The 26885-nt window shown below is 42.5% G+C and overlaps 1 protein-coding gene across 5 annotated transcripts in view; it reads left to right on the forward strand.

Annotated features, from left to right (window-relative positions):
* OSBP2 (oxysterol binding protein 2) overlaps positions 1–26885 on the forward strand; it is a 327225-nt gene that overhangs the window by 194011 nt on the left and 106329 nt on the right. Inside the window, exon 2 of one of the 5 annotated variants that reach the window (XM_068246464.1) lies at positions 6333–6429. The exons of the other annotated variants lie outside the window; for them this stretch is intronic. Coding sequence (XP_068102565.1) covers positions 6333–6429 — 97 coding nt within the window. The remainder of the gene's footprint in view (positions 1–6332; positions 6430–26885) is intronic. 5 annotated transcript variants of the gene reach the window in all.

Consider the following 26885-nt stretch of genomic DNA (forward strand, 5'->3'; position numbering starts at 1 on the left):
TGTCTATTTGTCGAAGCAATCCCAGGTAATAGAAACAGAGTATGTGCTGAAGAGCCATATACTCAGGTGGTACTGCAGAACTGTGACAGAAAGGTGAGCTGAGCAATAAGAAAGATTTCCTTCATCCTGACCTAGCAACAGTACTGCATTTCATACTCTACTCCTGGGCATAAAGTATTTCGTTATGCAGCTTTCATTAAGAGTAATATCTCATTACATACTTAATTAACATATATCCAGTTTACATAGCTCAGGCCCATGGTCGCTTTAAAGGACTCCCAAAGAGGGATATGGAGGCTGCCATATTTATTTTCTTTTAAACAATACACATTGCATGACTGTAGTGCTGATCCTGTGCCTTTAATACTTTTAGCCATAACCCCGAACAAGCATGGTGATCAGATTAACCTGTGGACCTATCCTCTCAACCCCCCCCCCCAATTCTCTCCCATAAGCAGCATAAGGGGTATTGGAGCTTATCCTCCATCTCTGCCATGGCAGTCATGTGGCACAGGGGAGAGATCAGATTACAACCTGTGATTAGTCACAAATGATGGGGAATTAAACAGGCTAAACTAACTCTCTAAATACATACAGGGTGCATTTGTGTGCTTTCCTTCTGTCCTGTGCAAGAGTTCAGGTCCATTTTAATTACACTATTTCTTCCTCCTAATGAGAAATCAGTTTCATAGAGCAGTCTGATTTCACTTCACCATGAACTGTTCTGAGTACAGTGCATTGGGTATTTTCTTAATTCTCAGCTCCCTTGAAATAATCACATGCACCTCATACTGTTTTTCGCTGGTGAGATCCCACCATGCTTAGTTTTCTCTACGTTGTTAAAATGTTCCTGTATAATAATATCAACACTAAGTTCAGCATTGTTCTAGGTTATCCTGGGAAAAGACTGCTTTGAATTTAAACAAGTTGAAGTCCCCTACAGAAAGGAAGTTAGGCTCTGTAGTCAGGATAGATTTGTATCTTTCAGCGCCCCAGGCCCACTATCACCAGCCAGCCCTGACTGACAGCATAGAAACTACACACAAAATTTATATGCAGTAGCAAAAATGGAAGAAAGCGAGCTGCAATCGCAGTCCTAACAATGCCAACTATGTAAAATGACAATAGGCATCTCAGTAGCCTATATCACAGAAGGTGAGTCATGAGCAGTTCAAACTGGCCTCTAACAGAATCCAGCAGGTCTCATTAGTAGACTGTTGGACAAAAGTGTGTCTATAGATAAATCAATCCTTCACAGAATATGATCTGCACATAATCCAATGGTGCGCATGCTGATTCTTTTTAGATTAACTGTTGTAGCACAATGGATGGCTGGTTTTCTAAGTAGGCAAAAAAATATGCACAGAAAGCTGAATTATATTAACCACTTCAGCACTCAGTCGTGTTTCACTTCATGCATCCAAGCAATTTTCACCTCCCATTCATTCGCCTACAACTTTATCACTACATATCACAATGAACTGATCTTTATCTTGTTTTTTCCGCCACCAATTAGGCTTTCTTTGGGTGGTACATTTTGCTAAGAGCTACTTTACTGTAAATGCATTTTAACAGGAAGAATAAGAAAAAAACAGAAAAAATTCATTATTTCTCAGTTTTTGGCCATTATAGTTTTAAAATAATACATGCTTCCATAATTAAAACCCAAGTATTGTTAAATTATGTCCCTATCACAATGTATGGCGACAATATTTTATTTGGAAATAAAAGTGCATTTTTTTTCCGTTTTGCATCCATCACTATTTACAAGCTTATAATAATAAAAAAAAAATTAGTAATATTTCATCTTTACATGGATATTTAAAAAGTTTAGACCCTTAGGTAAATATTTACATGTTTTTTTTGTTTTGCTTTGTTTTTTATTGTAATTTTGTTTTGTTTTTTATTAAACATTTTATTTGGGAATTTTTGGAGGGTGGGATGTAAAGAGTAACTTTTTTACATAAATATGTGTTTATTTTTTTTTCACATGTAGATGTAGTTTTACTTTCTGGCCACAAGATGGCAACCTTGAGTTTGTTTACATGACGTCACTCTAAGCATAAGGTATGCTTAGAGGGACGTAGTGGGGATAAAGGAGGCAGAAAGAGCAAGGATTCCAAGAGCAGCCAATGCTTTTTCTGCCGGGGAAAGGGATCAGTGATCGGGCACCATGTACCGATTCACTGGCTAATGAACCGCGGGTCGGGAGCATGCGCGGGAGCGCACATGCGGCCTTTCGGATGTATATTATACGTCCAAAAGGCCAAAGTAGTTAAGCTGTTGGGAACAACCAAGTAAAAGACAGGGAACACACTTGTTTTCGGACGCATTTTCTGAACAGAAAAACTGAGAACTCATGTTAATCAATGGGCTAATTCACACTTAATGTTTTTCGCACGCAGAAACAAACTGACATTATGCATAATGACTGCACATTTTGTCAGTTTTCTCTATCAATGACATCCGCTGCTGGTAAAAAACGCACAAGTTTTCCTGCATAGAAACACACTTAGTGTACAGAAAAAGTATGCAGGAAAACACAAGCAGAAAATTGTGTGTTCCCTGCCAAAGAAATCTACTATCAATGTCCTTATCCCTGAGCCTAGTACTCACAGCCAGCATTGCAGCCACATCCACTGCATAACCAACACAGTCAGCATTACAGCCCTACCCACTGTGTAACCAACACAGTCAGCATTACAGCCACACCCACTGTGTAACCAACATAGTCAGCATTACAGCCACACCCACTGCGTAACCAACACAGTCATCATTACAGCCACACCCACTGCGTAACCAACACAGTCAGCATTACAGCCACGCCCACTGCGTAACCAACACAGTCAGCATTACAGCCACACCCACTGTGTAACCAACACAGTCAGCATTACAGCCACACCCGCTGTGTAACCAACACAGTCAGCATTACAGCCACACCCACTGTGTAACCAACATAGTCAGCATTACAGCCACACCCACTATGTAACAAACACAGTCAGCATTACAGCCACACCCACTGTGTAACCAACATAGTCAGCATTACAGCCACACCCACTATGTAACCAACATAGTCAGCATTACAGCCACACCCACTGTGTAACCAACATAGTCAGCATTACAGCCACACCCACTGTGTAACCAACATAGTCAGCATTACAGCCACACCCACTGTGTAACCAACACAGTCAGCATTACAGCCACACCCACAGTGTAACCAACACAGTCAGAATTGCAGATACAGTCTTGGATCTGCCCATAGTACTTTCTGACTATTGAACTGTTATTGTATGCTCATGCTGGCCCTACCAGCCCAATTGGTTACCTTCATTGGGCTCATCCCCGCATAGTGACAAAGTGGGTATACTGCCTGGCAACCATGACACATAAATGTGTATATTCTGCCTAAAAGCCAATAGAAACACATGATATACCCCGTAGCTTCTGAATCTGTGAACTCTCTCTGAAAGGAGTTCTTTCGCGAAAAAAGTAGGCAGTTAAAAAATTTGACAGATGACAGGTTTTGGGCCAGTCCATCTTTTTAAGGGGGATTCTCAGGGCTTTCTTTGTTTTCAACAGCATTTCCTGAACAACAGTTGCAAAATTTAACTGACATAATAGTGTGCAAGTGATTAGGGAGGTCGGCTGGTATCTTGCTATTTTGGCAGTTAAACTGTTGTTCAGGAAATGCTGTTGAAAACAAAGAAAGCCCTGAGAATCCCCCTTAAAAAGATGGACTGGCCCAAAACCTGTCAACTGTCACATTTTTTTAACTGCCTACTTTTTTTTGCAAAAGAACCCCTTTAAATAGTAGTTCATGGTCTCTATATTATACTTTGCTGTATGCTTAAAGAAAACCTAAACTGAAAATTAGAAGTCATAATAAACATACACAAGTCATACTTGCCTCCCGTGCAGTCTACACCTCAATCTCTTTTTCCTCTCCCGCGTCCTGTTTGTCTACTGTCATCAATGGAATTCTCTGTCCTCCATTTTGAAAATGGCCATTACCCCATAACAGCTTCCTGGTCAGCACACTGTTAAACTGTAGCATCGCCCACTTGAGCCATAGGGAAACATGGATATTACTTGGTACATCAGTTGTCCTTTCAGCAATAACTGACAGCAACTGATATATAACTGACAGCAACTAATATATTTTAGTTCTGACAAAATGTTGTCAGAACTGGAAGGGATTATTGTCAGAAGAAAATGGTGAGCTTCTGAGAGGAACTGATGGCATGGTAACTATGTAATGTTCATTTGAAGTTACCTCATGTGTTTATTTTAAATAATTTTACTCAGTACAGGTTCCCTTTAAAATTGGTCTTCCTGTGTGATTGAGTAGTGACAATATGTTGCTTTGTGGCACATGTAGCCAGGAGGTTTCCAGTGATGCAGTTTTTCGTCAGTGAGTGAGTGTGGGTAAGACAGCTGCTTCTCCCACAATGATATGGCTGTGACATTCCACAACTCATTGGGTTTGTTTGTAATGGTTGGTTTCCTGCACCTGATGCTGCTAATTTTCTGCATTGCGCTGGGACGTCTGAATCTGTAATGGCAAGACCTCACATATTCCATTCTCGCTGAGCGGTGTTATTTACATCAGCCAATATGTTTTCCTACTACAGTCTACTGTATGATTCACATGAATCTATAGAGGCTTTATGAAAACGTTCGCGTCACTTTGAGACCCTCGTGGAATGCAATCCGCATTTTGCTTTGTAAAGGGTTAATTTTCTTTCTTATTGTGCCTTTAGTATGGATGCTTAAAGAGATGCAAATAATGTTGTACTGAAGCAGATTTTATGCAGCTTGAAATGAACAATCAATTGAAGCAGAAGTGGTATTCTATTGGTCCATTTTCAAGCTACATAAATTTGTATCAGGGCTGGTGCACACCAAGAGCGCTTCTGAGTGCTTTTAAAAATGCCAGTGCTTTGAAAAGCTCTTGGCTAATGTATTTGAAAGGGAAGGATCCCACCAAAGCGATGTGATTTTCTCCCATCGCAACGCAAATGTGGGTCCTGCAGCATTTCTGAGGTGATTCAGCCTCAATGTTAAGTATAGGAATAGGAAAGTAAAAAATCGCTCTGAAAAGCGCTAGAACAGAGCAATTTTCCAAGCGTTTTTGTGACAGAAGCTGTTCAGTTCCAGCGCTACTGTAACAGAAAATAAAAAAGGCTACACCTAAACACTCCAAAAATCGATAGGCATGATTAGAAAATCGCTAGGCACATGCCTAGAATCGCTCTGAAAAATCACTTCAAAAAGCGCTGAGCGTTTGCGATTACGCTAGCACTGGCCCTGACTCTGTATCAACTAAATTATTTGCCTCTCATTCACCATCTCCAGCCAGGGAGTTTCTTATGATTGTTGCCCATTTTTCTCCTGTTTGGCAGGATATTCATGTGATACATACACATCAGCATTCTGCAACACACATTTGTCTACAGATCTTTGGTAAGGAATGAATTGGCCAGTTTAAGTTGCAATATTTAATTAGACAGGGCTGATGTTTATATCCCATGCTTGAGCTTGGCTTCAATATGGATTCAATTGGATTATTTACCTCTTGGCGATGGTATGCTGGTCTGTAAACACTGTAATCAATTCACAGCCTATGGGTTTAGACATAGCACTTCATTCAGATCGCGTGACTGTAGTATTACCCAAATTAGGCTCTGATGTGGACATAAGCTGTGAATCTCTAGGACATGTGCTTTAAGCCCCGACTACACTATGAGACGTTGCAGCGATCCGGCGGCTCGATTAGCCGCCGGATCACCTCTTCCGCGTGCCCGCCGCGTCTCCGCTCGCCGCATTAGATTCCCCGCTCGTGCCCGCCAGCGCCGCTTATCTTCCGCTCGATTTGATAAGGAGCATCTCGGCCGCATCTCCTCGTGTAGATGCGGCTTTAGATCTAACTTAACTACTCTTGAATGTTTGCTTGATAAGGAAATGCTGATAAGGAAATGCTTACATTGAGGTGCTAATTATACCCAGGTGACTGAGAATCAATAACGTGCCTACTACTATATACTCAATTTATTATTGAATAGAATCAGGTTCTCACAGACTGTTATGCAATCGCTTCATATGAGAAATTGATAGAGCTGAAACTACTGATAGATTATTATTATTATTATTATTATTATTATCATTATATATAATATATTATATAATAGATGGACTTAAACGAGATCTGGCTATGTATAATACCGTTCAGTTATATGATGATCTTAATAAGAAGCTTAAGGACAATATAAGCAAGTTGGGATCTTTGATCGTGAATAAAAAGAGAATTAAGTTTTTATGTGATGTTCATGCAGGGCCGGATTAAGCACTAGACACTGTAGGCTCGAGACTGACACAGAGGCAGGAAGTGGTGGAGGACAGCATGGAAGAAGCAGCAGCCAGCGAGAAACTGTAAGTCACAATGTAGCACCCACCAGGTGGCTGCAGCTAGCTCCCAAGGAGCCAACACTTCAAGCCCAGCCACTGAAACAGTCAAAGAATTTATAGAGTGCATATTTGCCATGTGCCAAAGCACTATGCATAACTACCTGTACTCATACTATTAAGTCTCCAATACATTCACTGTTTATATATACATTCTGATTTTATACTTCTGCCCTGTTCTTGTAACTACACTGACATATATTCCTGGAAACAGGTCGATGCAACCACTGCACCTACTGTAATCGGGAGCAGAACACCAAAGAGCCAGGAAAATGTAGTAGATAAGGATTCTGCTGCACCGATCTCAGGATAAAAGTCTAATTTTATTGAGGCAGTTGACCACAATTGCCTCAATAAAAATTGGACTTTTATCCTGAGATCAGTGCAGCGGAATCCTTATCTACTACATTACACTGACGTATACTGTCCATCTCCTAATAGCTACTACCACAGTCTACACTCGAGGTAAGCTTGGGGGTATACAGAAGAATTTCTCTAGGGTCAGCCTGCATCACTCTACCTTTTTCTGTGTCCCAATACAGCGTGTGTGTTTAGTGCCCCATATTTTTAAATAAGAAATAAAAGTTATGTTTTTAAGAACATTTAGGGACATCAATGTTCCATTAGAACTAGTGTTACTGAGGATTTATACCCCCCCCCCCAGCCCTATGGGGTCCATTAGCTCCCTTTCCATCCTCCCGGGCCCCTCAGTGTTGCTGCTGTCAGGCTCATAAAGTCGCATCCCCACGATCATGCTGCCATGGCTGGAAGCGTTCTGTGCAAGTGCAGTCATGAAGACTGTAACTGTGCTTGCACAGAGTGACCGGGGGGGATGCATGTGGTTGAAGCCGCGGCCCGTGCATGTGCGGTGGCTGCAACCCAACTGGATCACAGTCCTCACAGCTGGACTGCGAAGGGGACATACTACAGGAGGATGGAGAAAGCCCCAGGTAAGTAAACTATGATTACAAAAAAAAGGACCTGGTTAGACTATAGCCTCCCTCACTGATAAGGACTTGCAGCCATAAAACATTTTCCTGGTGGAGAACTGTGCTTCTGAGAGCAGTGGATGGATAAAAAGTAAACCGTCATATATTTTACTACTCTGACTGGACAGACTGTGTCATTGGGCTAAAGCAAAACAATAAATCTACTTTTTTAAAGTTTTTAAACAGAACTTAAAACTGTGTGCTATCTAGAAGTCATTTTAGGAGTAGAAGGATAGATACAATTGTTTATCTCATCAGTTTTGTTTTCACTTAAGTTTCACTTTAATTTTCAAATGGAGGTGAAAAAATTGACAGATCACAGAATATGGAATGAGGTAATCACTTCTTATTATCCATGGGCCTCCAGGCTGAAATGTATGTCAGGGTCAGAAGCATTTAATTTGTGTTTCTGTAAACCTTTTTTACCTTTACAGCTTGCATGACCTTTTCAGCAATCTGATACAGAAACACATACTGTGTCACATTAGCATCATTTTTTGCATCTTTGTTGTAGTGTTATATATAGTAGTGGTAATATAGCTTGGGAACCTGAAATGGGACATTAGCAATAAAATATACATACCTGGGGCTTCCTCCAGCCCCCTCTGCCCTGATCGCTCCCACAGCGTCCTCGTTTCCCTCTCCGTTTGCCCGCAGCTTGCCCCAGAAAATCCTCCAATTGGGACCAACTGTGCATGTGCGGCCTGGATGCCTGTGCACCCCGCCGTGTTCACATCACCTGTAGAATTCTGCGCCTGCCCAGTACTACTGCGCAGAATGCTGCCTGTGACTGAGGCATTACAGGGGAGCACGCCTGGCCGGACTGCGCATGAGCCGACTGGAGGATTTTCCAGGACCAGTTGCGGGCGAACAGTGGCGTATCTTAGGAGCTATGGGCCCCGGTGCAAGTTGTACATGGGGCCCCCCCAAGCACTCTATATATAACAATTGATGCGGTGCACCAAAACCTGCCAAGGATTTCCACAGTGTCAGAGGTACAAGAAGGGGATCGGAAACAGTTTGTTAATGATTACTACTATTTAAAGCATCTATAGAAGTGATTACTACCAGCACAGGACCAATAGAGAGCTAATACCGTGGTTGAGAGAGGGGCTTACCGGGCCCCTCTGACCCAAGGGCCCCGATGCGGTCGCTACCTCTGCACCCCCTATTGCTACGCCACTGCGGGTGAACGGAGAGGGAAAAGAGAGGAGGCTGTGAGAGTGATCAAGCTGGAGGTATGTATATTTTATTGCGGCGGCCCCATCTCTAGGCCCCTTACAGTACAGCAGTCAGTAAAGTAGCCATACCTAGAAAGCATCCTGAACAGCCTGTACTGATCCTCCATGAAGAGTATTTACAAATGACGCTGACCATTAATGAGACACCTGCAGAAGCTGTTGTGGTTGGACCGTCTTGCTTTCAGCATCTGGTTCTCACCATATTACCAGCTGACAAGTGGAAAGCATCCTGTGTGAGCTATGATCCTGCAGAGCACATGTGTGCTGTATCTAGGAGAATATGCTCCTGAATAATATATGCATAGATGATGGAAACTCAAAACGCCAAATGCCTTGCATCATTTTGTCCAAATTAAACTTTAATTATGTAATTATCCCATATCCGCTCCATACCAGTCAGAAAAGCAAGATGTTTCCTTATTTAAAGTGGACAGGGGCATAGCAATAGGGATTGCAGAGGTAGCCACCACATCGGGGCCCTTGGGCCAGAGGGGCCCCGAAGGGCCCTCCCTCAACTACAGTATTAGCTCTCTATTGGTTCTGTGCTCTTAATAATCACTTCTATAGATACTTTGAGTAGTGGTAATCATTAACAAACTGTTCCCCATCCCCTTCTTGCACCTCTGATGTTGTAGCTGCCATTGGCAGGTTTTGGTGCTTCATATCAATTGTTATGTATAGAGTGCTTGGGGGGGGGCCAATGTAAAACTTGCATCGGGGCCCACAGCTCCTTAGCTACACCACTGAAATTGGACCTGAACTCAGAACTTCTTCTCTGCTCTAAAAGATAAGGAACAACATACTAACTTTTAAAGAAAAAATATTTCTGTGTTACAGCTGATACAAATCTTGCAATAAATCTGCAATGTGTCTACATCCTGCTTTCATGGAAGCAGACATATGGTTAACATCCTGTGTTTACCAATTAGCTGCTTTGCTGTGGTAGGCAGCTGATTCAGCTGAGAGATCAAATTACAACTTGTGATTAGTCACAGATGAGGAGGAATTAGAGAGGCTAAACTCTAAATACATACAGGGTGCTTTCTATATGTTTTCCTTCTGTCCTGTGCAAGACTCCATGTCCACTTTAAAGTGAACCCTCAGAAAAGACTTGGCTTTCTAGTGTAAATGGATTAGCTTGTTCTTTGTTTTTTTCTCCATTCTTGTTCCCATTGCCCTACTCCCTGTTATCTCTCCAACTGAAACCCAAAAACCTAGTCCTCAGACTTTTTATTCAGTGCTGTTCAGAAGGGTTAGGATCTCCTGTCAGGTTTCTTTTGATATTTGTGTCCCTGTTCCTATATGCTCTTCAGCAATTCCATTTGGATTAATGGCCCTGATGCGCTGATCCAGTAAAGGCCAGTTTACACCGTGCCCATTGTAGACCAATGTGGCAGAACGGACCTGTACAGATCGATTGTTTGAATGAAGACATTCTTGCTTCCAATGATGAAACGTGCAATACACTGCTGTATTCATGATTAGCAAACGGTGTATGCTTTGCCAATGGGATCAAATGAATGGTATCTGCACTGCACCAGACATGCTGTGTGTTGCGTTAGAATTTAAAGCAACACACAGGCGTAGTGGTGATTGTGGTGGTCTGTATCCCCTGCTAATTCACACTGTGCACAAAACACAAATCACAGTAATGTGTAGGGATTTTCCACAGTCACCTTATATAATACTCTTATTGAACTAAATGAATAGCTAAATATCTTTATTCCTTTTCATTGAAAAAAATAGGGTCTTGTGCTTAGTCTTTTCCATAGTGAAACATCTGAGATGGATTTGGGCTCCCTCGCTGCGTCTCCAGGCAGCTCGGATCATCCGTTGGCCACCCTGGTACATTAGCTTCGTCATCTGTGTGCGGCATGCGTGCTGCTGTCACACTCCCCAGGCTGGGAGCTTCCTGTACTGTACTACTGGGCCATGGATGCACATCAGACCATGACTGAACTAATGTACTGGGATGGTCAGAGGATGATCCGAGCGGCCCGGGGAGACAAGGGAGCCCACAGCCTGAAGGGGGCTGGAGGAAGCCCCAGGCAAGTACAAATGTTTTACTTTAAACCATCCTAGGTTTCCTTTAAGAGATCCACTTCTTTCTCTTGTACGCCACAGGTCCAGAGCCAAAACCTGAAATGATTTCATTACTGCTATGCTCTATCCTGTACTCAGACTTCAGATGTGCGCCCTCTTGCATTATATAGCACAATGCTGCATACTTGTGTGATGTAAACATCTAAAAATCTCTCATGCATACTTAACCACTTCACCACTGAGGGGTTTTACCCATTGTGCACCAGAGCAATTTTTACCTTTCAGCGCTCCTTCCATTCATTCGTCTATAATATAATTATTACTTATCGCAATGAAATGAACTATATCTTGTTTTTTCCGCCACCAATTAGGCTTTCTTTAGGTGGGACATTATGCCAAGAATTATTTTTTTCTAAATGTGTTTTAATGGGAAAATAGGAAAAATGTGGGAAAAAATTCATTATTTTTCAGTTTTCGGCCATTATAGTTTTTAAATAATGCATGCTACTGTAATTAAAACCCATGAAATGTATTTGCCCATTTGTCCCGGTTATAAAACCGTTTAAATTATGTCCCTATCACAATGTTTGGCGCCAATATTTTATTTGGAAATAAAGGTGCATTTTTTCAGTTTTGCGTCCATCCCTAATTACAAGCCCATAGTTTATAAAGTAACAGTGTTGTACCCTCCTGACATAAATATTTAAAAAGTTCAGTCCCTAAGGTAACTATTTATGTATTGTTTTTAATTGTAATTTTTTTTTTTTTAATTACATAAAAAAAAAAAAATGGGGAGTGTGGGAGGTAATGAGTTAATTTTTTGTGTATAAGTAATGTATTTGTATGTGAAAAATGCTTTAGGGTGTAGTTTTACTATTTGGCCACAAGATGGCAACAGTAACTTTTTGTTTAATGCGACCTCCAAGCGTCCGGAAGGACGCTTGGAGGAAGTACTAGGAGGCTGGGAAAGTGGTTTTTTTTTTCACAATGATCGCACTGCTTAGCGGAGGAGCAGCGGATCATTGCGGGGCTTAGATCAATGAACGGAAATGGATTTTCCCGTTCATTGATCTCTGGCCAGTGGCGTGTTTACGAGCGGGAGTGCGCACTAGAGCGAGCGGGAGCGCGGGCAGGGGCGGGAGCGCGGAAAGTACGGATTTCTCCGTCCCTGGGGGTGAAAGGATGGAAAAAGGGACAGAGAAATTCGTACGGGCGGGGGTAAAGTGGTTAAGGTGCGTACAAACATGCGACTATAGTCATTTGAAATGATCGTTCCCCGATCATTTCAAACGACGAGCGTTTAAAAAAAAACGCTCGATCGGACGAGCTAGATCGTTAAAAACGAACGCTCTAGCTTGGCGGATTTATTCCAATGACGATCGTTTGCAAAAGTAGTACATTGTTTGAAAACGGTCGTTTGTACTAGGCTTGACATGCGCATTTTGCTATTTCTCCATGGAACTTTTCATTTTTATGCGCAAGCGCAATAGTTGCTTTACGTGATGTAATGTTCGTTCTAACGATCAGATTGTTACACACCTTTAAAAACTAACTTTACTTAGGTCGTTCTTTCGTCAATTAAAAGTTTGTTCGTCGTTCACAACGAACGATCGTTGTCGTATGTGTGTACGTAGATTTAGAGAGTGCAGTGGCTTCACAGTAAACAAAGGAAAAATTAATAACGTATTTTGTAAGTTAAATAATTGGGTGGTTATCTGTCTTTTTGCTTTTGTTTTTTCTTTTTTTTCTTTTTCTTTTTTTTGTTTTACTAAACCATTTTCATTAGAGAGGAAATAGTACAATGTTGCAATGTAGTCATTTACAAACAAATATACATGATGAGAATAAAATGTTATCACATATGTACAACTAATCCAGGTTGTTGCATCACTAGATCATCTTGCACGCTTTGCTCACAGATCAGGTTCAGAGTTAAGTGAATGCATCTATAACCAGCCATTCTCAGCTCCATATTTAACTGTCCCTAGGTTCCCTAATAATGATGGGAGGATCATTTCCAGGTACCAGTGAGTTAGTCTAAATGACCCCACAATTTTCTCTTTTATATTGTCCATAAAACCCTCCCACACATTAAAAGCTTTTTTTCCTGCAAGTTTCTTTCTGTTTGGAGTTGGACGATTTCATCAAGACCATCAAGAAGACATAAAATACTGTTTATTTTTAATCAATCTATGAAAGCATTTTTATGGCCTAAAATTGTCACATTAGATTACTAGTCGTGAGTAATCGCTGCGTTGTATAAAGTTGCAAAAGTTTGGGCATCCTTCTTAATCGTCATGATTTTCCTGTATAAAACGTTGGTGGTTACGATATAAAAAGACCGGTTAAATATATCATACAGGAGACACACACAGTGATATTTGAGAAGTGAAATGAAGTTTATTGGATTTACAGAAAGTGTGCAATAATTCTTTAAACAAAATTAGGCAGGTGCATAAATGTGGGCACTACAAAAAACAAAATGAAATAAATATTTAGTAGCTCCTCCTTTTTCAGAAATTACAGCCGCTAAACGCTTCCTGTAGGTTCCAATGAGAGTCTGGATTCTGGTTGAAGGTATTTTGGACCATTCCTCTTTACAAAACATCTCTAGTTCATTCGGGTTTGATGGCTTCCGAGAATGGACAGCTTTCTTCAACTCACATCAAAGATTTTGCATTATATTCAGGTCTGGGGACTGAGATGGCCATTCCAGAACGTTGTACTTGTTTCTCTCCATGTATGCCTTAGTGGATTTTGAGCAGTGTTTAGGGTTGTTGTCTTGTTGAAAGAACTAGCCCCGGCGCAGCTTCAGCTTTGTCACGGATTCCTGGACATTGGTCCCTAGAATCTGCTGATACTGAGTGGAATCCATGCGTCCCTCAACTTTGACAAGATTCCCAGTCCCTGCACTGGCCACACAGTCCCACAGCGTGATGGAACCACCACCATATTTTACTATAGATAACAGGTGTTTTTCTTGGAATGCTGTGTTGTTTTTCCTCCATGCATAACACCCCTTGTTATGCCCAAATAACTAAATTTTAGTTTCATCAGTCCACAGAACCTTATTTCAAAATGAAGCCGGCTTGTCCAAAGGTGCTTTATCATACCTCAAGCAGTTCTGTTTGTGCTGTGGGCAGAGAAAAGGCTTCCTCTGCATCACTCTTGCATACAGCATCTCCTTGTGTAAAGTGCGTTGGATGGTTGAACGATGCACAGTGACTTCATCTGCAGCAAGATGATGTTGTAGGTCTTTAATGCTGTTCTGTGGGTTGACTCTGACTGTTCTCCCCATTCGTCGCTTCTGTCTACCCGGGATTTTTCTTGGTCTGCCACTTCAAGCCTTAACTTGAACTGAGCCTGTGGTCTTCCATTTCCTCAGTATGTTCCTAACTGTGGAAACAGACAGCTGAAATCTGAGACCGCTTTCTGTATTCTTCCCCTAAACCATGATGGTGAACAATTTTTTGTCTTCAGGTCATTTGAGAGTTGTTTTGAGATCTCCATGTTGCTACTCGTTGGCCCCCTTAAATACTCTTTCTCATAATTGGATTCACCTGTGTATGTAGGCCAGGGGTCACTGAGCTTACCAAACCAATTTGAGTTCCAACAATTAGTTCAAAAGGTTTTAGAATCAATAAAATTACAACAGTGCCCAAATGTATGCACCTGCCTAATTTTATGTAAACAATTATTGCTCACTTTGTGTAAATCCAATAACCTTCATTACACTTCTCAAATATCACTGTGTGTGTCTACTATATGATATATTTAACTGACATTTTTTTATCGTAACAACTAACAATTTATACAGGAAAATCATGAAGTTTAACGAGGTTGCCCAAACTTTCTCATCCTACTGTAGTTATTCTGTGGAATTTATCACCTCTCCCAGATGATGTAGGTTATAAACACAGGTACTTCTAGTCTGGATCAATAGACCCAACGATTATGTGCGGTTCCCCTGAGTATAAGCATAAGCTATGGAGCTGTCAGCCATACTATCTCAGGGGAAAAAAAACAAATATATAAGTAGATAAATACTTTCTCTACTTACATAACATATGTATTGCACTGTCCATGTTATGATTCCTGTGAATTCTATAAAGGAAAAGTAGAGAATCCTATTCTAGACAGTTTCCATATTTACTGTGGCTATTTTGAAGCCAGTCGTGATGTAATATCCACCCTTAGGGCCCTTTTCCACCTGCAATCGCTAGCGTTCATGCTGAACGCTAGCGATTGCTGAATCGCAAAACCGGCGATTCCCCCGACGTTTGCGGCCGCGATTTTGCTATGCTATGCACTGCATAGCAAAATCGCGGCAGTTATCGCTCCGCCGCGCGTTCGCGTTCCCGACAAAAGCGAATCGCGGTAGTGGAAATGACCTACCGCGATTCCTATGTTAAAAAGCAAACCGTAGCGATTGTAAAATCGCTAGCGGTTTGCGGTTTTGCGATTCAGCCAGCGCAAACGCGCTGGTGGAAAAGGGCCCTAAGTCTCCTCTGCCTGATTTGCCCACCCTTCACTATAGAAAGTGCATTGTTTCAGCCTGAGAAATTGTAGCCAATCAGAGAGGAACAGAGGTGTGGGAGGGGAAAACGGGAGGGAAAGAGGCTTCAGCCAATCAGGCTGCATTAGTTACTTATGAGGGGAAGTAGAAAAGCAAAAAAAAGACAACCCAGCAACTTCTCTTTTGTATACCAAATTTTCTGTGTACCAAATAAGAGTCATGTAAACTGGGGAATGATAATTTATCATCAAGAAAAGTAATAGTGATTTTAACTTTTGGATTGCCTGATTAGCATCCTTATTACTTGTTTACCAGATAAAAAGAATTGATTTTTGATTTAATGCCCGACAGTTACTCTTTAAGATGTTTGTATTTGATGCCTTGGTGTTACCCACATATGAATGTAATTTCTGTGAAAGTTCTTCCGCTGTGTGCGGAAGCTAATTGTACCTGGTCAGGACCGGACTTTCCATAAGGCATTGTTGGCAAGTGCCTACAGGTGCCTGATAATAGAAGGGCAACTGACTCTGCTCCGCAAGTGCCTCCTTCCCTGTGCAGAGTCCTGAGCAGAGTGTAAATGAGGGGGATACTGACCTAAGGAGTTCTCCCTTCAGTCAAGGACAACTTAATACTGAAGGTACCTCTGGCTATCGAATACTGAGGGACACCTGTAGCTACCTATGACAGTCAAGGGAAGTAAGGAGGAAGTTGACAGCTGCACCAGCCAGCACACTTGCGGTTCATTTCAGCAGGTGTTTGTAGGTTCATGGAGGGCAAAATCTAGGGTGCCAAGACATCTGTGCTTCTAGGCTCCTGTGACGTAAATCCAGGCCTGTACCTGGTACTTTAACATCTATACAATATTGTATTATTGTGTTATACTTTGACATGTTATGTTACAAAATAAAATCAAAATTGTTTGTGGGAAAAAAATATATATACATTATATAGCTGCTGTTTTGGGGTGACCCCTGCAATCATTGTCTGGGTAGTAGAGGCGAGTGGTTAGCAATTAGATGATTGTATAGTAAAATCACTATTTCATCTAAAGAGTAAATGCAAGATCTTTCTGTCTTGCAATGGATTACTTGTTATAGATTCTTAGCATGGCTCGGTATACCAGGCCTCATTTATTTGAAGCAGCAGGGGTAGGACACAGATAGCATTATTAGAGAGTAATTAGGTCCAGCTTGCACAATGCTGTTTCCTGTTGTTACTATTGGCAATTGTTAGAGCACAATCTCTGGTAAATTTGCTTTCTGTGACGTTGGCATCAACAGCTTAATCATTTTCCCAATGAGATCATTTGCTTAAAATGGACACATACTCATCCTGTTTACTTGTCCTTTTAGGCAAATAAGCAAGATGTTTATGGGTAGAAAACCTAAAAGCCTACAAATACGGGTATACTTTCATAATAATGAAATGTTCACCTCCTTTCTCTGGTGGAGGAGTGCAGGTAGTGAGAAACTGGCCAATCTGTAGTGCTGCACTGATTCCACTAATGCTACCCACATTACCCCGCTCCAGCAGCCTCTAGCATTCAGCCTCTGGATTGGTGCAGAAGGTGGGGTGGAAGTACTCACAATGGGGTAGCCTCATTGCACACCAGAGGGCACAAGCCAAAAGAGGTGGAGGCTATGGAGGATCCCTGAAAGGGAGAGATGTTCTGGTATGTTGGTTGGTTGGATTGTAAGGCTGCTCTGATGCTGCCTTACTTATTCTAGATGGGAGGCTAGATCCACTTTTAAAGTTGAACAAGAGGAAAGGGTTAAGAAAAAATACAATGTAACAATGCTATACCATGCTATATATTCATTAAAACTTTAAATATAATTTAACCATTTAACCTGCAAGAGTAAATGGCAGTGATTGTGTGGCGGTTTAATACAGTGAGTGACAATTGAGCTCTTTGTATTTGTACTTACCTATCCACTGGAAGCCGGCCTCTTTTGCACCTCCCTGTCATCCCTTCAACTTAAGGTTCAAACAACAATTAATAAGGGTGGCATTGACTGAGGGTGTGCACAAGCCTTAAAGCGGATCCAAGATAAAAAACTAACTATAGCAAGTAACTTGTCTATATATCTTATCTAAAGTTTAGATAGTTTACACAGTAAATTCAGCTGTAAATATCTTCAACAGTATATGATTATTTCTTCCTGTGATATGAGGGCAGCCATGTTCTGTTTGTCACACTACACACAGGCAATGCTGATCTGCATCTCCAGCCCTCAGCCTCTGAAAACTCCACTCCCCTCTCCACCCCCTGAAATCAGTGTATACAGTATATAGGGGGAGGAGTAGAAGTGTATATATAAAGTAGTATGTAGTAGCAGTGTATGGGGAGAGCAGTAGTATACAGTATATAGCGGTGTATAGTTGCCCTAGTCACTATAGCTAGTATAGTTGCCCCAGTCAGTATAGCTATTATAGTTGCCCCAGTTAGCATAGCTGGTATAGTTTCCCCAGTATAGCTAGAATAGTTGCCCTCCCAGTATAGATCCCCTAGTCAGTATAGGTAGCATAGTCCCCCCATACACCAACCCCTGGGGGGGCCTCCAATTGTCTTACGTTCGGCGACCGCTTCCTCTGTAACTGTCTCCCTCCGCTACACAGACCGCATGTCAGAGCGACCCGCTATGGCTGGACAGCGGGTCGCTTATCGGCGCAGATACGGGAAGCCTAGCCGTATGCACGCTGATCGGCGACCCGCTGTCCTGTCATAGCGGCGCAGAGGGTCGCTCTGACATGCGGTCTGTGTAGGAGATGGAGACAGTTACAGGGGAATCTGCCGCCTGCCTGAAGATGCCAGCACGCGCTGCCCATGGCCCCCTCCTCACACAGCGGCTTCCTGCCTCCGCTCCAGCCCCACTGTGTGCCTATATCAATTAGCACACAGAGGGGCAGACAAATGATAATGAGACGTGCCTCATTGCCAGGCTCAGCTCCGATGATTAATTGCAGCATGGGACTGAATGCAGAGGCGCTGGAGAAGTTGGGGGCGCGGCTCCTGTAGTTTATTCGTTTATTAAACTATTCCTCTGATAAAAATAAGCATTTGGGGGGAAGATTGCCCTAGAAACTATATGTAAGGGCACAATACCGAGGACAGCAAAAGTTTGTCTTAGATCCACTTTAAGAAGGAGACTATAAGGGTATTGGGTCCTAGCATGTGTCAACAGGTATAGTTTATCTCAAGATATTACAGGTTAACACTAGGGAACCATACATTTGTGCAGGATTATTATGCAGACAGCTGTTTTGCACAGGTGTTCCTATTCTTACTGTACTGGAAACTTGCCTGCTAGGTCAATGTTGGTATATCGCAAGTTTGCATATTGTAATCTATGATTTGCGGAGGCAAAAGGAGGCTGCACACAAGTCCGGCAATCAGGAGGACTATAGGAAGGCAAGAAACGACCTTAAGCGGGAGCTCGGAGCGGCCAAGAAGGAGTATTACGAGAAAATCAAACTCAACCTGCGCTCAATAGACTCTCGCGCGGTATGGAAGGGGCTGAAGGCCGCCACAAACTACAAGCCCCAACCTCAGCAGGCAACACCCAGCCCGACACTAGCAGAAGAGCTCAGCAGATTCTACTGCAGGTTCGAGAATCAGGGAGAACCGGAGGAGAACCAGGTACCAGCTACCCCACCTCCATGCCCTGCTGACAACACCCTGAGACTACCCTCTCCCACGGTGGTGTGCGAAGCCGAAATCCTGCGCCTCCTATCAACCCTAAACGCCAGGAAAGCCCCCGGCCCCGACGGAGTATCTCCAGCTTGCCTGAAAACCTACTGTAGGCAGCTTGCTCCCATCCTCTCCGCTATCTTCACCAGGTCCCTGGGGGAAGGCAAGATCCCTGCATGCTTCAAGAGGTCCACCATCATACCTGTACCTAAGAAACAAGGGGTCACCGAACTCAACAATTTTAGACCCGTGGCCCTGACATCCGTCATCATGAAAACCATGGAGCGCGCGGTCTTGGCCTACCTCAAGCTCTCAACTTCGCCCCTCCTAGACCCCTTCCAGTTTGCATACAGAGCAAATAGGTCCACTGAGGATGCGATCAATATCTGCCTAGAGCTCATCAACCACCACCTTGATAGGCCAGACACGTATGCCAGAATACTACTCCTGGATTTCAGCTCGGCCTTTAACACCATCTGCCCACGCATTCTCCAACGGGACCTAGCTGCACTCGGAGTCCACCCCAGCCTACAACTTTGGATCACAGACTTTCTTTCCAATAGGTCCCAAGTCGTCAGACTGGATGATATCCACTCTCGACCTGCGGCCACGAACACTGGAGCACCTCAAGGCTGCGTACTGTCACCACTGCTGTTCTCCCTCTATACTAACAATTGCAGGTCTGAAGCAGACTCCGTCAAGGTCATCAAGTTCGCTGATGACACCACCATCGTTGGCCTTGTCACCAAGGATAATGTCCAGGAGTACAGCAAGCAGGTGGAGAGAATTTGCAACTGGAGCAAGGAGAACAGGCTGGTGCTAAACACCGCAAAGACCGTTCAGTTAATCATTGACTTCAGGAGGGCTGCTCCCCCCCCACCTCCAATCTACATTGGCGGCAATGAGGTAACCAGAGTACCCTGCGCCCGGCTTCTGGGTACTACCTTCTCTAGTGGCCTCAGCTGGAAGCCCAACATCACTGCCACGCAACGCAAAGCCCAACAGAGACTCTTCTTCCTCCGCCAGCTGAGGAAGTTTGGCATGACTCAAGAAATTTTAACCAGCTTTTACTCCGCCACCATTGAGTCGATCCTCTGCTCTTCCATCTTGGTGTGGTATACTGGCGCCACCATCAATGATAGAGACAAACTACAGAGGGTCATCAGGTCAGCAGAGAGGATCATTGGGTGCCCCCTCCCCTCACTTGCCCTACTGCACAACAAAAGACTAAAAACCAGGGCACTGAGGATTGCGAACGACCCCTCACACCCAGGCCACCGCTATTTCAACATTCTGCCCTTGGGACGGAGTCTACGAGCCATCCCCACAAAAACCATGAGACACAGGAACTCGTTTTTCCCCTCGGCAGTCAGCCTCCTAAACTCCCTCCACATTCTACCACCAAAGCAAGCCCCAACGAGCGGTGAGGTCGGCGGTGCTACGGCTGACCAGCACACAAGACTAACTATTAGACATCCCAGTGACTCACTGGGACTGTAATGTGTTCCACAATGTATTGTTAACTGACACCTGTTGTGTTTTCTGTCTCTTTCTATGTACTCTTCCTGAGCTTTTGTACTGTGCCAAAAACAATTCCGGGCATGACCCCTCATGCTTGGCGAAATAAAACTGATTCTGATTCTGATTTTTTTCATTTATACAATATCTGAATAAACTGGCATGGATCATTGCACAATATCAGCTAAACTATTTTTACCTTTGATATTCTACTGATTCCTATAGGATTCCATAGCACGCTTTATACTTGAGCAGGCTCCCCTATGTTGTTGCCTTGACCTGCTCCCTGCTTTCCATCTTCCTGACACTTCCGCCTTCACAGAGTATTAGTCAGATGCCCCCTTGTCTGGAATAGTTATCACAGAAGGTGACTATTCTGCTAATGGTAAATAACGAAGCTTTGAATTGCAATGTATTGTACTATAAGCAGGAACTTCACAATCGGACAACACCATTACTATATACATTTTATCAGATCTAGTTTAATCTATTTTGGGATGCCAGCCATGTTATTGTGCACACAAGCTTTTCATATCTGTTTCTCTCACATTGGTGAATAGATCAGGACTAGTGTACATGACCATTTATGGCTCCCTTCTGACATATATAATTTAGAGCATCTTATGTGGCAGTGAAACCCTGTAGTTACTGTTTCTGCATTTGATCACATATTTTTTCTGCAATTTAATGTTCTGTGATGCCATCGAAGGGGCCCCGGAGGCTTTGGGGGTCCCTCTCCCTCCCTCTCCCCAACCGTAAGTGCAGCCAATTAGCAAAAAACTCCCATTCACTCACAAAAATCTTTTCTGACACCTCCCCCTGCCATGTAGAGTAGCGAGTAGTGGGAGCGTCTGTCATTTTTTCCTGCTTCTTGACACTGCTTCACAGCAGAACACTCTCTGCTGCCTTTTTCCAGCTCACAATCATGTGACCCTCATTGGCTTTGGGGACCAAGGGGGCCCCATGCTGTAATTTTTGCAGGGAGGCCCTATTGAGTCTAGTTACGCTCCTGCAAACAGGGCAAAGCATGCCTGAAATTTTACATCCTGTTCTGTGCAGACTTCTGGAAATCTGAGAACCAGTTGCAGTGCCATATGAAATCTAGGAAGCCCTGTAGACAATCTACCACTGCTATGATTGCAATGTAGGTTCCTTTCATAGTTCGGCACATTTAGAGGTCACACAGGTTCTACAGCACTTTCCAGTTTTCAGAAACACGTATTACTTGCTAGAAAGAGGACCATGCCTTCAACTATAGAGAGCAGAAGCTGATTTATTGTACATTTTAATGGGGACATATTAGCCATAGATGTCTGAAGTTTTCTGTGTTTAGTAAATTATCAATCTTATGCAGGTGCCCAGGGTGCACATTCTTTTCAATTTGAATAAATTCAGGCAATCAAAAAAAAAAAAAAAAGCATGTATGCCAAGGATGCTGCATGCAATTGTACAATTACTAATATGCAAACCCCCCAGCAGCCCTGACATTAATCTCAAAGAAACACACACAGAGACCGCACTCAGAAAGCTAATCAATCACTGTATTGGAAAAATCAGAGCGAACAGAGGCACACAAAATCTCATGTGGTTTAGACAAGGATAGCAGATGATTGCCACTTGACAGATAGTTAGATAATTGTTAATTAAGCCCTGGTTTTCTGCATCACTTATGACATTCCCACTGAAGATATTTGAAGATACAAATGTAAATCAGTGTACACATACTCAACTAAAGTCGTTTGAAATGTCCAACAAATCACAGATTTCACCTTATCAGACAACAATCGTGTTAAAAAAGTGTAGCTAAATGATAATGATGAGTGACTGAAATTGGGCATCTTGCCCAATCTAGGCAGATCAACTCAGACAACTGTTGGGCAGATATTGTGCAGTCAGTTACGTGTGGGTTCTACACATATCATGCATAATGTTGCTTCCCTTTGCGCATGCAGTATTAAAATTAGTTGGTCGTTTTTAAGATATTGATGTGCGAACTACATAATTGGAAGGACTTGTAATTCGTCTTTGGCGCTGGTAAAGTCTTTTTACCACGTTGGTCATTGCGCCGACCTTTGTAGAGCGTGTGTACAGACCTTAAAGCATACCATGGGCTTGATTCACTAAACCGTGATAACTCAAATATCACACCTTATCCTTATCAAAGATCTCACCTTATGAAAAGATATCACACATTATCAAAGTTAACACGCCTTATCAGAGTAGCATAGCGAGCGCTATGAACTTATGCCTGCTAATTGGCAATGGCACCCGTCCAGCCCTGAGCCCCTGCGGGTTCGTAGTGCTTGCTTTGCTACTCTGATGAGGTATTTTGATAATGTGTGATATCTTATCACACCTTATGAAAAGATATCACACATTATCAAAGTTAACACGCCTTATCAGAGTAGCATATCGAGCGCTATGAACTTATGCCTGCTAATTGGCAATGGCACCCGTCCTGCCCTGAGCCCCTGCGGGCTCGTAGTGCTTGCTTTGCTACTCTGATAAGGTATTTTGATAATGTGTGATATCTTATCACACCTTATGAAAAGATATCACACCTTATCAAAGATATCACACCTTATCAAAGTTAACATGCCTTATCAGAGTAGCAAAGCAAGCGATTGCCAATAAGCAGGCATACGGTTGTAGCGCTCGCTATGCTACTCTGATAAGGCGTGTTAACTTTGATAATGCGTGATATCTTTTCATAAGGTGTGATCTTTGATAAGGATAAGGTGTGATATTTGAGTTGTCATGGTTTGGTGAATCAAATTCCTGAAGTGAGGGGGATATGGAGGCTGCCATATTTATTTCCTTTCCTGCTGATCTTTCATGCATCAGTAGTGTAGGAGTCACAGTTGTGGCTGCATCTGTAAGTAGATTCTACCGGGTATATCATTTTCAATTCCTCATTTTTGAAGTGGCTCGCAAAGAAAAAGTGTGGGCTCCTCGAAAATAAAGTATCCATTCAAAGTATATTCACTCACCCTTCTACTACATAGATGTTAGAGATTGTACAATCAAGATTGTATCATTAATGAGCACCTTTTGTTTGTATTTCTTTTATTTTTGGTGAAGAAAGTGGCAAACTTACTTTACATTTTTTTTTTTTATGACAGGAGTTTTTCACAAGATTGTGGCACAGTACTTTAATGCCAAGCTGGCACTATATTCCTTGCATAACACCCTTGCTACAATGCGGGCATAATGCAACGTACACTCTGCACATTAAGGGTCCTTTCACACTGTCGTGTGTCAGTCCATTGTGTCGTGTCTCGACCAATGAGAATCAGTGCAGTCTCATGGAACTATCACATTGCTCATGGTGTGGTGTGACGGAGCGAGTTCCAATGCAGTAATGCATGTAGTGCATTTACAGGGTAATGTGCCCATTTACAGTGGCAGTGAGGCATACTTTCATTGTACTGTATGTCTCACTGTACGTTCGCAACATAACGTTAACATGTGGTGTGACTTTTCTGAAACAATGCGATTAAAGAATCATCGAAACCACAACATACTGTTAAAAGTGTGAAAGTAGCATAAAAGGTGCACATTGTATTCATAGTATGAAGAATCGCCAAGTAACGTGAGCTTTTTCACACAGATCATAATTTTGAAATCTTCTGTTTTCTAACTACAGTAGATTGGAGCTATTCTTGAAAGAGTGATTGCCAGCCATAAATTTCTATTATGCACTGCTCTGTTTGTGTTATGTAGTCTACATTATGACCCTGCATTGCAAGCATTTCAATACAATCAGAAATGTCTCCTGTAATGAATCTAATATCAGTCAGCCTGGCTCTTTTCACACACACACTGCCGGGAATAGGGAAGCTAATTAAAAAAAAAAGCCTCATCTCCCTTTGTCCCCTCCCACATCCCTGCTCCTTGCTGATTGGTTGAGGGCAGTTCAGTGTCAACAGAGGCTGAGAAGGGAAATAGAAGCTATTTCACCTCAACCCTTTGCAGAAGCTGCTGAAATCCGATCTGTTTTGCTCACATGTTTACAAAGCAAACTAGGTATGACAGTGCAGTTTTGCATACACAATTTCAGGCAAGGAGGAAAAAAAGAGTAAGGGAGGAAATGACCTCCGGATTGGCTTCAGTCAGAGACAGTAAAGATGGAAAATGCCTGGAACAGGTTTCTGTTTATTTACTGAAATCAAAATATGGACAGAATATATACGGTATCTTATGTAAGTAGAACAAGCATGTATTAACTTTAGTTTTTTTTTCCTTGTATAGTTTGGCTGACCAACGGGCTTTAATATCTGAATTTAGTTCAGGTCATTAGGATGATGTTCTCATGCATTGTATGTTTTGTTCATTATCCTGTTCTTAGCAATTCATGTCTCTGTTATCCTTTTGGGCCTTATAATAAGATTTAAAATGTGATTAGGCAGGAATGCTCCTGTAGCTGCAGTGCTCGCTGCATTTAGTTATGTATTCTTGTAAATGCCGGAGTAAAACACTTTCAGCCAGGAGCAAAATGTTCTTGTTAGTAAAAGATCAGCTCATGGAAATTTCAGTTTAAATCTCATGAAACTTGAGTACAGCGGGATTATGGAGCGAGAGCAGCGTACATGAAATGAGGAACCCTGCAGGTAATTCTAATCAGCTTCTGATTAACAAATACTTGCGTCATTGCAGACAGTGCTGAAAAATGCTGCCTTCACATGTTTCACACTTTATTCTTTACAATGTATTTTTAGCATTCTCCTTAAAAGCCAAATATTCTTTCTTTCAAACAAGTCTGCCGTGGTGGTGATGAAGCATCATCTCCTTGAAAAAGGCCACGGGGCATGTTTGTGAAAGCCCATTTGGGTGATCAAAATCATTGTTTATATGCTTTACATATTTTTTGTCTAGCTCAGGTGATAAAATCATTATTAAAAAGTTCAGCATTAACAGAAACCAAATGTAAACATCACAAACAGGACTCCTAGGCTTTTGAGCAGAGCAGATTATCCAAATGATGGTGCTATTATTGAAGAAAAGTCACCTACAGCTGTACCCTTCGCTAGTTTGCTGGCATTCTTTAATCCTTACTTGCTCGCAAGGTGCTCCTATGTGGGCAGATCACAGACAAATAATTCCAGCCCCCCAGCCTGTGTCTCAGGACTCTACAAGCAAGTGGAGGGGGGAAGAGGCAGGAGGGAGAGAATACTGTGTGTGTAATTTCTTATCTAAGTAACTAAGCATTGCTGCAGACTACTGGGAGTGCAGAATTATTAGGCAAATGAGTATTTTGACCACATCATCCTCTTTATGCATGTTGTCTTACTCCAAGCTGTATAGGCTCGAAAGCCCACTACCAATTAAGCATAATAGGTGATGTGCATCTCTGTAATGAGAAGGGGTGTGGTCTAATGACATCAACACCCTATATCAGGTGTGCATAATTATTAGGCAACTTCCTTTCCTTTGGCAAAATGGGTCAAAAGAAGGACTTGACAGGCTCAGAAAAGTCAAAAAATAGTGAGATATCTTGCAGAGGGATGCAGCACTCTTAAAATTGCAAAGCTTCTGAAGCGTGATCATCGAACAATAAAGCGTTTCATTCAAAATACAGGGTCGCAAGAAGTGTGTGGAAAAACCAAGGCGCAAAATAACTGCCCATGAACTGAAAAAAGTCAAGCGTGCAGCTGCCAAGATGCCACTAGCCACCAGTTTGGCCATATTTCAGAGCTGCAACATCACTGGAGTGCCCAAAAGCACAAGGTGTGCAATACTCAGAGACATGGCCAAGGTAAGAGGCTGAAAGACGACCACCACTGAACAAGACACACAAGCTGAAACGTCAAGACTGAGCCAAGAAATATCTCAAGACTGATTTTTCTAAGGTTTTATGGACTGATGAAATGAGAGTGAGTCTTGATGGGCCCGTGGCTGGATTGGTAAAGGGCAGAGAGCTCCAGTCCAACTCAGATGCCAGCAAGGTGGAGGTGAAGTACTGGTTTGGGCTGGTATCATCAAAGATGAGCTTGTGGGGCCTTTTCGGGTTGAGGATGGAGTCAAGCTCAACTCCCAGTCCTACTGCCAGTTTCTGGAAGACACCTTCTTCAAGCAGTGGTACAGGAAGAAGTCTGCATCCTTCAAGAAAAACATGATTTTCATGCAGGACAATGCTCCATCACACGCGTCCAAGTACTCCACAGCGTGGCTGGCAAGAAAAGGTATAAAAGAAGAAAAACTAATGACATGGCCTCCTTGTTCACCTGATCTGAACCCCATTGAGAACCTGTGGTACATCACAAAATGTGAGATTTACAAGGAGGGAAAACAGTACACCTCTCTGAACAGTGTCTGGGAGGCTGTGGTTGCTGCTGCATGCAATGTTGATGGTGAACAGATCAAAACACTTACAGAATCCATGGATGGCAGGCTTTTGAGTGTCCTTGCAAAGAAAGGTGGCTATA

This window comes from Hyperolius riggenbachi, chromosome 1, assembly GCF_040937935.1.
Source record: "Hyperolius riggenbachi isolate aHypRig1 chromosome 1, aHypRig1.pri, whole genome shotgun sequence".
NCBI lineage: Eukaryota > Metazoa > Chordata > Amphibia > Anura > Hyperoliidae > Hyperolius > Hyperolius riggenbachi.